Here is a 15,180-nt window from a genome sequence, read left to right on the forward strand (position 1 = left end):
TTAGCCATAATTTAGGCATATGTCCCAGCCTAAATTGCCTTAGGAGTGTGAAGTAAAAGAAGAGATTTTAATACTTGTAACAACTTAAAAATACTGAGTTCTTTAGTCCACTTCACATCCACAGGTAAATGAAGGAGGAAGTGGAGTGCCAAACTGTTAAGAAACCAGCTTATTTGCTGATGGCAGATCCCAGACATTTGATGGGCTAAGGAGCAATGTGTATGTCATGAATTTTGTTTTCACTATCACTCATTATTAATTGCAGTTCAGTAAAACTAGATTCATCTTTGGACTTAAAAATAATACATATAAATATAGTTTATACATATAATAACTGAGAAGTAGGGATAAAAGTATTATTTTCAACTATTTTGTAGTTATATTATTTTAAAATTTCATTATACATACACAGGTATATAATTTCCTTAGACAAACTATATGCATGTAGATGTTACGTAAGCATATAAATGCAATCATGTCAACATGTTGTTATTTATTTATAATTTTCAATGCTATCATTCCCCTTTTACAGCTAAGACTACTGAGGTTCAGAGATGCTAACTGGGTTACTTAATATTTATAGCGGGTAAATAATAAAGCCAGGTTTGGAACTGAAGCAGATTCCGGCTCATATACAGTGCTCTTTCCACGGCAACATCCTTCCCACATTCAAGGTGTTAGTTTCATCTGTTGTTCATCTTTGACTCACAAGGAGTCTTGCTAACTGTGGTAGAGCTTCAGTGTTCACACACAGATCACATTTTCCTACTCCATCATTTTGTATGGAAGGCAAGGGAAGGCCAGCGAAGTGAAGTAACTGGAGAAAACCACACAGAGATACTGACGGGACTAGAACTCAAGCCCTGGGCTCTCTTAGATGCTACCTGAAGATGAAGATAATTTATCTGGAAGATTACAGCTTAGCCTTAGGATGCAATCACAAGGATACTTCCGTGGGAATATACATATACATTTTTCTCGGCATCTTAAGAGTAGAATTAATCCAGAAGTACTTTAACCTTTCTTTAGGAAATACATTTCTAAAATGACCTTATTAAAGCTCTCAAACCAAAAACAGTAAGGTGGTGTCCTAATGCATTTCAATTAAAGGAGAAAAATGTGATGCAACAAGGAATAGATTAGCAGTCGAGTCATGCTTACCTTCATAAGTCCCACTTTCTAGGAGGGCACCGCTTTTCTCCAATTCCATAAAATCTTCAACGGTGATGAAAATATAGTCCACTCCAGGGACCTCACCCTCCTTATGTGGCCTTGTGGTGCCTGAATAAGGAAAATTAGAAACAAAAGAAAGACTCTAAGTGATTTGTTGTTGAACTTTAGAAATACCACCATATTTCTGAATATTCAATAACACTTGTTTGTACATCCTGCGAGTTGGCAGTCTGCATTTGTCCTTCTGTTTGTTTGGAAACAGAAAATAGCAAGGGGTAATGATTAAAGTAAATATACAAAGCATTTTTCTTCATCAAGCTTATAAAGAGTTCATTGCCATGGAATGTGGCTGCATAGATTTTTCAGTGAAAAATGCAGACCATTGTGTCCTTTGTGAAGAGGTGGTTTGAACATTGGGACAGGAGTCTGCTGGCTCAGGAATTTACATATCTCACTTCCATGAATGGACCTCTATTGTTCTGGAGACTGCTTTGCTATGACATAAAATACAATGGAGAATAGAAATGTTAGCAAAATGTCAATTTATCTTTAAATTTTCATGATCTGCTCCTTTGGGGGTGGGGTGGGGTGGGGACTGTTGGTTTTCATTTGTTAAGTTTGCACCAAATAATAACATATTTGATTTAAAGGATCACAAAATCTTTACTATTACTTAAAAATAAAAAATTAAATAATAATGGAATTGAGTAATTATTATAAGTGAGTTAGAATTATAATGCTAGTAAGATAGTTTCCTTCCTTCCTTCCTTCCTTCCTTTCTTCCTTCCTTCCTTCCTTCTTACTTCCTTTCTTATTGCCTTTAATTCTGACTGAACTGCGAGGTGACACACTCCCAGGGGTCTGCAGGGGTCCACCACTCCTGTTTCCTGCATCACCTGTAGAGTGAATGGAGCTTCTGTAGCCCAGGTGACAGGAGCATCTGCCTGTGGCTCAGTACAGCTCTACTGGAGAGCTCAGGCTCCAGACCCGCTGACCAGTTCATAAGGCGGGAACCAAAATGAGACATATGAAAAGCTGTGGGCTTGTTTTCTGGTACACTTCCAGCCCTGAACACGCCTCAAGCTGCTTCTTTTCTTTTTCTATGCCACCTACTTAAGACATTTTGCATGTTCAGATTGAAATTCTCATAAGGCATACACACAAATAGTATCCAGAAATATACAGAGGGCAAATATATTAGCAAGGTGATAGTACATGGGCAGGCTTCTTCACATTTACAATCTCCTCCATATTCTCTATAAACTAAACAAAAAGTATTTCGAATCCCTACATTTTATTTTCACTGTTTGAAATATTTATCAACTAGGCCATGAAAATAGCCAGTCAGTTCTCCTTGTGGTCTATTAGGATTAAATCCAGACTACAAATAAGAGGCATAAATTAATGTCAGAATATACAATGTGCTAGGAAAATTGATTTTTGGTAAAAATGAATAATTTGCATTGAAAACATTTTTTAAGATTTGAAGGCATTATTGTCTAAAATTAAATTTTATAACCCTTCTTTGGCGGTTGCAAAACAATTTTTTTTCCATAATCATGGTTAATGACTTTCCTCTGAATTTATTTTATTTTATTTAAGTGAGCCACATTTTGCAATATTTCGTACTGCTTTCATGCTATAAAATATAAACCTCCCACACCTAGTATGCATAATGCTGTCAAATTAGTGTTTCAATAAGAACCTTAACTTTCAATATCCTGACTTTTATGTACTTAACCCTTGTGAATTAAAAGGGCATTAACATGGTTTTTGGCAATCAATTTGTTTTCCTGTTTATTTATAACACACTCTAATCATTAAGAAAAATCACATAAAGTTTCAATTTTCCTTCCTAATTTATCTGCATATTTCAGAAGCTGCACCCTTTGATCAATTAACTGCTTGCAGTGCGTTAATGCACTCCGAGCACAACATGAGCACAGGACTTGAGTGGAGTTGCTTGCCTGTACCAAATTCTAGTGAATGCGTTTGTGGTTGTGCTCTTCTTGGGAAGACATCGGTACTTTGGTTCACTGGGAGGTCTTCCATCTCCACCTTGCCCCTCAGGCCAATATGACCGAGTTCCTGCCTCAGGGATGCAGACTCCTAGTGGCTGCATCAGTGTCACCTGTTGCTATAGACCTGCTTGATGCTGGCTGCCTGTTTGGACTGAGGGCTCACCTACCTCATTGCTGCTTGAAGAAGTTCTATACTACAGTCTCAAACTTCGCAGTTCCCATCTTTGACATCTATCTCACATCTCTTTTCTTATTCTTTTCTTTTTGCTAATTATAATCTCCAGTCTCTTGATCTCTCCTAACTTCCCTGATGTTTCCCAAATTTGGCTTCATTTGCCTCTCTAATTACTAAGGAACTGGGAACAACCTAGAATCTCTTCTTTCCTTTAGTTCACCTTCACTATTTCCTGACTCTTAATAAGCCACCAAGTTCATTATTGGCTATTTCATTCATAGACTGCAGTTGCTACAGCAAACCACAAATGTTCACTGACAAAGTACCCTACAAATTCAGGTTATCTAATGTCAGGCTGATTCTACCGACGCTTGGCAATCCTTTTATACATGTCTTCTTCCCTCTCTGTCACAATCCAACCATTTTCTAATACTCAACTGCTTTGACTTTCAGCAGAAGACATTAGTTCATTCTCTTTTTGGTAAAGTAAGAGATAATCTGAAGTCAAATTCCCTAAAGTTTCCTAATTTCTACTTCCTTTTATCTGCATTATCTTTACCCTTAATTGGAATCATCCATCCATCTTGCTAAGACAAAACCCTTCTCCTCTGCCTTCTTTCAAACTTCCATTTTTATTTTTCATTAAAGTTACATATACAGATATTTTAAAGATTCCAACAATTCTACAAGGTTTGTTATGTTTTAAAAAATCACCCCACCCCCCTAACACACACACCTTTCCCTTCATCCCAGAGGCAAATTCTTTCAATTCTTTTAGCTGATTCTTTTGCTTTACCTGCATATCTTTAAATAACTTATTTACAATGTCTCTTGTTTTTTTGCTTTAGTCATTATTTCTTGATTTCTTGGTAAAGAAAATGAAGATTTAACTCTTTTTTGCCCTCACTTCTACACATCACTTCCTCCTTCTTTCCTCCTCCCATTCTCCCAATAGAACAAACTTGTGTTTAGATTATCATCTGATGTTTACAGTAATAATACTATGTAAATCTATTCCCAACTGAACCTTGCAGTGTACTGACTAATTATACTTTCTTGTATAAGTTTTTGTTTACTCTAGATTTAATGTTTTCATTTCCAATTTTCCATACACTAATTGATAATTCAATTAATTAACTCTCTTTGTTGGATAAATCTCCTCTCAAAATATACAAATGTATTAGATATTTCATCAAATTTATCCTATTGAAATCTCTCCTGGAGCCTTCTGACCTGCTCCAATGTAGGGGATTCACTTCACCTCTTCCCTGGGTTGTATCCCCTATTTCCCAGATCTCATGTCTCTTTTTTGTGGTCTATTCCCTCTTTTTGGCAGAGCACATCAGTCAGAAGCTTTCTGTCAAAGGTTGCATGGGAGCTACATTTTCTGAGACTTTGCATGTCTGAAAATGTCCTTATTCCACCCTCACAGGTGGCAAATCTGACTCAGCATTTCAAGAAAACATCATAATGAAAACACATTTTCTCCATCCTGCTCCTCTGTTAATGTCACCACCATTTTTCCAGTTATTCGTGCTTTGAAAGTTTCCCTCAGAGTCACATTTGAGGTTTCCCTCACTCTTTTACTCCATCTCCAGATATTTGGCAAATCCTATGCCCTGTAACTCCACAGTGTCATCCTTCCCTTCTGCACTCTCTCCTCCAAACACCGCCCCCTGGACCAAGCAATGGCTATGTCACTGTGCGCCTGCCTCCCTCTCTTAGTTTATCACTGCACTCCCCGGTTAGCCCTGGTGAAGTACCAGGCTGATCACATACCTTCTCCAAAGGGCTTATCTGTCCAATCTCTTATCAAGAGACGGGGTTGAAAAAGGCAAGGAGAGGAAAATATTGAGAGTTAAAAAGAGTTGGAAAACGTTCAGATTCTATTATTGACAATAAAAGTCAGCTCTCATGGTATGCCAGGTTGTAGAGTCTCATTAGATGGTCTTGCTTTGATGGAACATGTGGGAGGACATAACCTAAGAATTTTCTCCTTAGGAAATATCTTGCTTTATGGCCTGCCATATGTCACTCTCCTTTCCTTTTAGCGTAAATTTTGCTCCATTAGAATTACTCTTTGGTTTGACAAAACAGAAACTACCTTTAAAATGTATGCTATAATCGATGAGAATGTGAGCCATGGACTCAGACTGCCTGGGCTTGTGGAAACTGCCATTTGCTATCAGTATTACCTTAAGCAAGGTCCTTCACCTCTACAAACTCGAGTTTTCTCACAGTAAAATGACAATGAGACTAGTAGCATCTTTAAAGGGTTGACTTGAAGAACAAATGAGATAATCCATATAAGGTACTTAAGACAATGTCTGGAACACATTAAGCACTCAAAAAGGATTATATGTTAAATGTTGTCATCTGAAAGAGCAGAGATGACATCACAGATAATTTTTTTTCCATGAATTCTTGTCACAAATATTAATTGAGCACTTACTATGTGCCAAGCACTATTCAAGATATTTGGGATAGATCTTTGATAACACAGAATAGGATCCCTTCCCCCATGGAGTTTACATTCTAACAAGGAGAGACAGAGAATAAACAAGAAAAATAATTAAAAAGCAAGTTAATAGTCTGCGGTAAAATGTTAAATCATATTAAATGACCATAAATAAAATCTTTAGCATCTATGGACTATTTAGTGGGTCAGTTACTGAGATTTTTAACTGTTAGTTTAGATAAGGAGCAAAAGTTTGGAGAGAAGAGAGAGACTGTGAAGGACCTGAAGGGAAGCAGAGATCTACAATACTTGTGGGCTGCAGGCTGCCCAGGTGTGAACAACAGCTTGGCTGGAGACCTTTGGGAGGCAATGGGAAAACCACAAAGAGCCTGGTTATATTTTGGAAAGAATCATTAAATTCCTAAAGAGAAACTTTACTTATTTCACATACTGCTTGGTCTAGTTTAGGTCAATTGGCTTACACACTGGTGCCCAACATAGATATTTTTGAACTTCAGGTTATTTTCATAGGATTGATAAATATGATGGTGCATGGCAGGTTCTGATAACTGGTATATAAGTATATACACAGACACACACACATATCTATATCACCCTTCATATTTAAAGGAAGAAGGTGGAAGCACAGTGTGGCAGAAAGGTTCTTAGAATTGAAATTCAGAACATCTGCATTCTATTTTTTTTTAATATTTTAGGTATGTGGTCCTGGATTAAAACATCATTTAGTTGACCCTCAGTTTTCTTGTCATGCATTGAGATAAATAATAGATATGAAAGGGTATTATAAAAAGTAAAGACATGAACACTATGATAATAAGATTGCATTCCTCTTTAGTAATATTAACAGTACTACTAAGAATAATACAATTCTAGTAAACATCATTGATGGTACCTTATTTTTGGAATCTATTATAATCAAAGTTTTAAATGAATTAATTTCATTCAGGCTAACACTTAGAAATCTAAAAGTTCTTATGCCTAAAGACACAGATTGCCTCTTTTATTGTCTGGGTGTAAGGAAATGTAAGTTGAGATATAAATCCATTTCTTTTAATTACATGCTAAAATGTGGGATACAATGGTTTGGTCTCCAATTAGAGGGTCCTTTGTCTTTTGTTAGACAGCCACTTAAGACTGGTAGAGCCTATGGACTAGGTGGCAAGAAGCTTTTTACTATTTGCTGAATCATTTAAAAAGTGTGAAAGTGCTCATAAAACCTCATTAGTGGGTCATTTAATTTTACCTGCAGGCATAGGACTTTAAACAACAAGAGTCAGAAAGCATGATTTTAGATGTATGTGTCCAGGAAGAAATGATATTAGTTGGCGTTGAATCAACTAGCACCAGAAGGAGAAAGCAATTGGCTGAAGAAGGAGAAAGCAATTGGTGACCTGTGAACACCCCTTTGGAAAGAAATACAATTCTAAAAATAAGGCAAATAATGTGAAACGTAATGAAGTGCTGTACAATGGTAATTTGTAGCTAAAAGTAATTAATATCTAGACTGGAGAAATAGTTAAGTTGAATTTCCTGAAACGGTTACTTACCTTATTTTTATGCTGAACTAATTATAGGTACTTTCCCAACTCAAAAGATTATGAATAGAGAGGTGACAGTGAAGCAAGACTCAACAGTAATAACAAGTAATCACCCAGCATTAGGAAAAGGGTGGAAGCTAGGGAGAATAAAAGAGGAAACACTGATGATTCATCATATAGCTAAAGTTGAAGCTCACCTTCTTTTATTGCTTTTCTATATTTGGTTGGAACTTTCCTAAGTGGTGTTTAGAGAAGTCCAAAATAATTTTATTATCCAAATTATGGTTTATGTATTTCATTCTTTGTTGTTTCTTCTGGACCACTCCTCCAAAGGAAAAAGAAGTAGAATGGAAACAGAGGAAATGCTACTAAATTGAGTCTTTGCTTTATGTCCTATTGCTTCATTTCTTAAAAAAACAACTCATTCAATAATTGCTAAATTAAATACCGCATGAATAACACCTCCTTCACAAGTTAATGAAAGCATGCAGTACTTCTGCTCAAAAGTCATGTCTGAAGAGAATGAATTTGCTCCCAAACGGCTAGCTTATTATTGCTACATAGTGAAAGCACAAGAAGGCCACTTGTCAGTTTGTTACCATGGCAACTGGGGGTGCCAATGGAATTTTTTTTATTATTATACTTTTTAAATGAAGGAACATTGCTCTTTTTGCCTTGGGAAGAAAAGAGCATGACATTTGTGGTAAATATAACTGTAAAGCACATTTCCCCTCAACCTTCTATTTCCTAATTTTAGTAAAATGCTTAAAAAAACAGTGATTAGCTCATAGGAAAGTATTACTACCTAGCTCATGGTCAGTACAGTCATCTATTGAGATCTATTCTGATGTGCTGAAAGTTCTACAGTGCCCATTGCCTTGCAGGCACTCAGCACATATTTGCTAAAGAAATGGACTTGGAATTGATCATTAATAGTCAATGTGTTCTAAGCAGATGGGTCACTGTGTGAGACCCTGAGAAACTGAATTCTTTTCTTATGCATGTTTCTGAATACATTCTCTCTTTTATTTCTGGTGTTTCTCAACTGCAAGCTGGAGAAAATAAATCTTGACAGCTACCGTGACTTCCTCTGGATTCAACCTTTAACTAACTTACTCTTAGGTTCCTGAAGACATTTCTTTAGTTTGTCAGTTACTCATTAGCAAGTGTGAACACTATCACCAGATTTGTAAGTGTGCTTCCAATAAAAACATTCAGGAGATTTCTTGGTCAATATCTCTAATCAATTTTTACATAATCAGCCTAGGCCTTGGATTTTATTATGCTCATTTTCAATCATAGAAAATCCAGAAGTATGATTTTATATAGACATAGAGCTAAAGTAAGCAAAGAAAATAATATAGGTTGGGTCATTGAATCCAATGCAATAGACAGATTATAAAGCAAAGTGAGCTTTATAGATTTCGTATCATCTGATTGGGTGGATTGGGTTAAGGTCAGAAAGTAAAACCTGCAATTCAATTCAATTTTGGGCATAAGAATTATTTACTGCCTCAATATAACACTATGCAAGTGTCATAAAACATTGAAGATTTGACAAATCCATTTGCAAAATACCAGTAGTAACTTTGACTTATTTTCTTAACAGAGTATTGCTCTAAACCTCAATAATTATTTCAAAACTCTCTTATCCCCTAAAACAGCATAATGTCAATTATTGTTTAAAGCTGTATTGGCATATACTAGCAATGTTATGTGCCTTTCAGACACAGAGAAGTTTTTGAAGAAGAAACGTCTCCTGGGGCCGGCCCGGTGGCTTAGCGGTTAAGCGCGCAGGCTCCGCTACTGGCGGCCTGGGTTTGGCTCCCCGGCGCACACCGAGGCACCGCTTCTCCAGCCATGCTGAGGCCATGTCCCACATACAGCAACTAGAAGGATGTGCAACTATGACACACAACTATCTACTGGGGCTTTGGGGAAGAAAAAAAGGAGGAGGATTGGCAATAGATGTTAGCTCAGAGCGGTTCTTCCTCAGCAAAAAGAGGAGGATTAGCACGGATGTTAGCTCAGGGCTGATCTTCCTCACAAAAAAAAAAAAAAAGAAAAAAAGAAACGTCTCCTTGAATCTCTCTGGATATAAAGCTTCAGATTAATGTCCCATATGGCACCGATTACTGTTTCACATCTTAACAGTTTGGACTGAGGCAGTGTCATACCCAAATGGGTGGTTCTTAAAATGTAGGATGCATCAGAATCACATGGGGAACTTGTTAAACACAGATGGCTGGGTGTCATGCCCCGAGTTTCTGATTCAGTAAGTCTTGGGTGGGGCCTGAAAATCTGCATTTCTAACAAGATCCCAGGTGATATTGATGCTGCTAGTCCAGGAACAATAAATTGAGAACCACTGCTCTAACCTCACTCAGATCTCAGGAAATTCAAACTAAAAGCAGTGTTAAATTTCATCATTAATTTAACTGCAACAACTCAGAAAGCATATGGTTCATGACCTTGGCTTTGGCCCTAGAGTAATCTATAGCTGTGTACTGGGTTCAGAAGAAACAAGCCAGTCTTCATTTGTTGGTGTGTAGGTGAATAGAATCATGAGAGGTATGCTGGTCACTGCTCTCTTATGCTACTGCACGTTGCTTTTTCATGGTTCTCTCAGAGGTTAATTGAATTTGGAAACTAATGGACAAATCTCCATTTATATTTGCCTATAAATAACTTTCATTATTATTTGAACTAATATGGACAATCTTGGTCCTACATGTACAGCAATATGGCTTAAATTTTGAAAGACATAGGAGGCTTGATTATAACTCACCAGGAGCGATAAATGATAATATGGCAAAAAAAAAAAAAAAGCAAATATCTAATGCAGAAGACCTTTTGAATTAAGAAAAAGCTACGTTGAATGTCAAAAAATAAAAGACGTAAATGAAAAATTTGTAGCTCTCCAACAGGCAAGAAAAATAGCATGTCATTATTTCCCTATGCCAAGGTATCTGATTCACTAAATGTTAAATCACAACTTGTCTACAACTATACTAACCAGACTAAATCAGGGGATGGGCAGCATGCATTTCGAAATTAGTAACCATAAAGCTCCCTGTTGGAACAAATTATTTAGACACACATATCCTTCCATCAATTCCATGATTTCACTTACACAATTACGCCCCTGGTGTAAAAACTAGAGAAAACGAGGGGTAGAAGTGAAAAATGTCATGCAAGAGTCAAAGTTTATTTTATTGTCCTTTGTCAGTTGAACTCAAAATCCATAATACTGAGTGAGAAAGACAGGCAATGTTTAGGGTGATTATTTTTGAAGTTGGCACATGCATACACATTTTCAATTTTAAGGCTCCTACACTAAGTGATCATACTTAATTACTGACAGTACCCAGACATCGCTGACCACTGACACTCAAGAGCCCACACACTGAGGAAAAGCCAGGGCAAACTGAAGGATTTCATAACTGCATAGCATTTGAATCATCACTACTTTGGTGACAAAGAATTATAACCTAAATCTTATCCATTCCTTCACACCAAAGTCCATCTCTTCCCCCCATCAGATTACCGAGGAGAATTTAGCTGCATAAATTACTTTCCTCATCAAAGTTCTGCCTTTACCTCACTCGCATTCACAGTCCAGAATAATCCACTGGTCATAGATACAGAGACATGACTAGATAAAATGACTCACCCAAGTAAAATCAGATTCCTAGATAGCTATATTCTTGGCTTGTTGATCCATTTTCACAATATATAATAAACCCAACTCCAGGACAAAGGAACACTGCACTCTCACTGATAAAATAAGGTAGCAAACCACAATCTCAAGATTCTTGAATTGACTATTAATTTCCTGAATTTTTTAAGAGAAAGGAAGAAGATGAATGCTTCTTTTGTTATCAATTAATTCAGTTTTGAACTTTTGATTTTAATTCTTCAATATTTAATTTAGATATATTCTATATCTGGCATTCTATAGGATTAATAAAAAGAAGTTTTTGATTCCCCAATTTATTATTTAACAGATAATGTTTCAAGATTATATACTGAACTAAAAGAAAGGAAAGATCAGTGACTTTTTATAGAAACAGCATATATTTAGTCTGAAGCTTTTATACTCACCTCATGTAAAATTAATCTGGGCCAGAACTAAACTACACAGACACCAGCAGCCCTCTGAGCAACGTGGAGACACTCTATTCTTCGACTTTCATTGCATAGATGCTATAGTGGATCATAACTTTATCATTCTACCTCTATTAGAATCTTGCAATGACATTAACTTTTAGTATCACCATATGTCTCTATGGCATTTTATATTCTGAAATGTCCAGGGTAGATCATAGAACACAGAGTCTATAGAATATCAAAATATCCAGATGAAGGGAAGAAGGCAGTTAACCATTCAGGGATTTCAAAACATTGAAATGCTTGTCAGATTATATGGCACAAATTACATATTTGAGTGATCAACTTTTATTACCTGAGGTTCTCAAATATACACAAGTCAAATTATTATGGAGGGAAGAAAAGAATAAGGGAGGGAAGGAAGGAGGAGTACTAAAGGGTACCCACTAGGTGCCCTGGGCGAGGTGCTTCAATCTTGTTAAAAATCTTGAGTTGGAGAATCCTCTGTGCATCTGGTATATCTCATGTTCACAATATTCACTATTTTATTAGTCAATGTTTATCACACTATTTCTTATTGATGGAGAACAGAACAGAAACTCACAGCTCAACTTCCCTGCTTTGAAAAAATATTACAGAATTAGGGAATATTATAGCAGAAATATATCCAGCCATAGTGATAGGCCCTTAATTCCAAACTACATATCAGTGGGCAGCCATGTGTAGAAAATATCTGCTCATATTTGGGGGCAACTCTCTCCAGTCAGACCAGTGTGATGGTGTTGAGTTGTATGGCCTAGCTCCTCCTTAAGAAACTGAAGGAAAAAGGAGAAAAGTGACCTGATCAAATAAAATAATCAGCATTCTGAGGAAAAAAGAATATACAAGTACCTAAATTTTTTTGAGCAAGCAGACAACTGTATGCCTCCAAAGGTTAAAAAAAAGCGGAAAGGGGAGAATACTATTTCTGCTTTTTTAAGACTTAAATATCAGACATGCAGCTGGCATCCCCGTAGTCTAGATCTACATGACCCTTTAGGTTTGAAGGGCAGCAAGACTCAGTTTCTACACAATTATCATAACCTCCAGGACCCAGTGGTCTTCTTCCCAGGCCACTGTGCTCCCTTCTTGATTGGACAGCAAATTAAAAGTGATACAGTATAGAGGAATGTGTATTGTGAGCTGTCAAGTATTCATTTGTGACCTCTGTTGGAATTTTTACATAAAAATATCAGAATAAAACAATACAGTAACAAACATCTTTGGCTCTGTAGATTCTCTAACCAGTGTTTCTGAGGGTTGCAATTATCATGAGAGATTAGGAGAAGTTTTATGAAATAAAAATACAAAAGAAAATTTTAAGGGAATTTCAAAAGAATGTTAATTATGACACTTCTGGCATGAGACATTGAGTTAATAATGAATTACCAAAATAAATATTAGATTCTTTGGAGAAAATATTTGTAATTTCAGATAAATCCTTATGCCTTTTTTTTTTTTTTTTTGGTGGGGAAGATAGACCCTGAGCTAACATCTGTTGCCAATCTTCTCCTTTTTGCTGAGGAAGATTAGCCCTGAGCTAACATCCATGCCCATCTTCCTCTATTTTGTATATGGGACACTGCCACAGCATGGCTTGATGAGCCTTGTGTAGGTCCACGTCGGGTTCCGGGCCCATGCACCCTGGGTTGCGGAAGTGGAGCGTGCGACCTTAACCACTATGCCACCAGGCCAGCCCCACCTTACGTCTTTTATAGAGAATAAGAAAACAAGGTTACCTGCCAGGATTAATTGAGACAAAGTACAAAAGAGAGATGAGAGCAACATCAGTCCAGCAGCTGACTCAGAAACCTCCCCAAAGTGGCATGAGTTGCTGGAGAGCTAATACCTGATGGGGCGATAGTCCTCTGGCTTTCAAACCCAAAGTATTAAGTACCGTTCCCTCGAAAAGGGCTAACAAATCTGATGTTTGAGAAAACTAGAAAGGCAAAGGCTGACCAAACGACTGTAGGGCATTAATGCATCCATATCAAAATCAACAATGTACATCTGTTTAACATCCTTGAACAAAGTTAAGTAGCTCTTTCTCTCCCCAAACAGTTAAGCTCCAACTCTTCCTTCAGGCTAGGGGTCATCAGCAAACTTTTTCTAAAACGGTCAGATAGTAATTACCTAGGCTTTGCCAGCCATACTCTCTCTGTGGCAACTACTGAACTCTGCCATCTTAGGTGCAAGCAGCCACAGATCGTACATAAACAAGTGAGCATGGCTGTTTTCCAATAAAACTTTATTTACAAGGCGGTGGCTGGATTTGACCTAAAGCAGTTTGACCCACCCCCCTGCATTAGGTTCTTTGATCCTTTGGGTCTTGATGCTATTGTCTCCTAGACTTGTACTTGTAAACAAACAAGACGCAACTTAAATGCCGGCATTTGAGTTCACCACCATAATATAGGGAAAAATATGACCATTTCTGATGGCGTGGCCAATATTAAGTGTAAATTTCACATTTATGTCCATTTTCCCTTTGAAAACTTCTTAAAACACAACTAACCAGGTAGCTTTCTAATACACAGAAAGAAAAAAAAAGGGGAAAAAATCTTGGAGAAAGGAGCATAGATATTTGGCTCTCAAGAAGCAAGACAGACTGTCCTTTAGCCATCTTTGAACTAATTTGAATACATAATTACAAGGGGAATTCTGTGTTTTGTGATGCTCTATCAAGAGTAGAAACGCATCTGTTCCTGTAAGTAAAGCAGCGAATGAGCTTCCCCATGGCCTAGGTATTGTACCGAGGGCACTGCATCTTTGTGTGGTAAATAATGATATCTTACTGACCTTGCTGCCATTTTGGGGTATAACCACATTAGGAATGCTTCTGCAGCCTGTGGAATTCAGTAGACATCCCTATATTAAATACAGGGAAGCTTTGAGCTTCTAAGTGATTCTGAACTTCACATATAAATTTTATCACGTTATATCTGTAATACTCCATGTGTCTGCTACATGTCTACCATGGGAATCAAATTACATATCATTCGTAGGAGAAAGTAACAGTCACATTCACATTTTATATTTGGTAGGAAATTTGTTATTATCTGATATAAAGATTAGCAATTACATGATAAAGTTGTATATGAAAAATATACATACGCATATAAGCTTTAAGTTTAGGACCATATCACAGTAAAACTAGCATAATATATGAAAATAAGACAAAGAAAAAGAGAATTATCTTAGGTAATTCAAGATATTTGATTCTGCATTGCATTACAGTAAAATAGTGAAAATAACTTAGCTAGAGGGCTTTCTCTTGCTGAAACAATCTACTAATTTTTAATATATTCAGTAATGCATTTTTGAAAACTTCTATTTTTTTTAGTTTATAATTTGTCAAATACATATGAATGTTTGAGAATGAATATTTATATATTAGAAAAAAGAAAAAGACATGACTGATTAACATAGCAAAGTAAGGAATTGTATGAGAAGTTTCTTTGTGTAAATAATAATATTAATAAGTACTAATATCTATTGAGTTCTAACCCTGTGTGAGGCACTGTACTATGCACTTTCCCTGAATTAGCTCTTTTACTTCTCCTAACAACTCCAGAAGGTAGGTAGAAGTCTACCCATTTTACAGCTTGAGTAACTTACCCAAGTTACAGGACTAGTAAATGTCAG

At 36.7% G+C, this 15,180-nt stretch overlaps 1 protein-coding gene across 1 annotated transcript in view; it reads right to left on the reverse strand.

The window, feature by feature from the left end:
• The window catches only part of MAGI2 (membrane associated guanylate kinase, WW and PDZ domain containing 2), a 989,343-nt gene that overhangs the window by 569,422 nt on the left and 404,741 nt on the right, over nucleotides 1–15,180 (reverse strand). Inside the window, exon 3 of the mRNA XM_058524198.1 lies at nucleotides 1,162–1,281. Within this exon, the coding sequence (XP_058380181.1) occupies nucleotides 1,162–1,281 (120 nt within the window). The remainder of the gene's footprint in view (nucleotides 1–1,161; nucleotides 1,282–15,180) is intronic.

The sequence above is a fragment of the Diceros bicornis genome, chromosome 3, assembly GCF_020826845.1.
Source record: "Diceros bicornis minor isolate mBicDic1 chromosome 3, mDicBic1.mat.cur, whole genome shotgun sequence".
In the NCBI taxonomy this organism is placed as follows: Eukaryota; Metazoa; Chordata; class Mammalia; order Perissodactyla; family Rhinocerotidae; genus Diceros; species Diceros bicornis.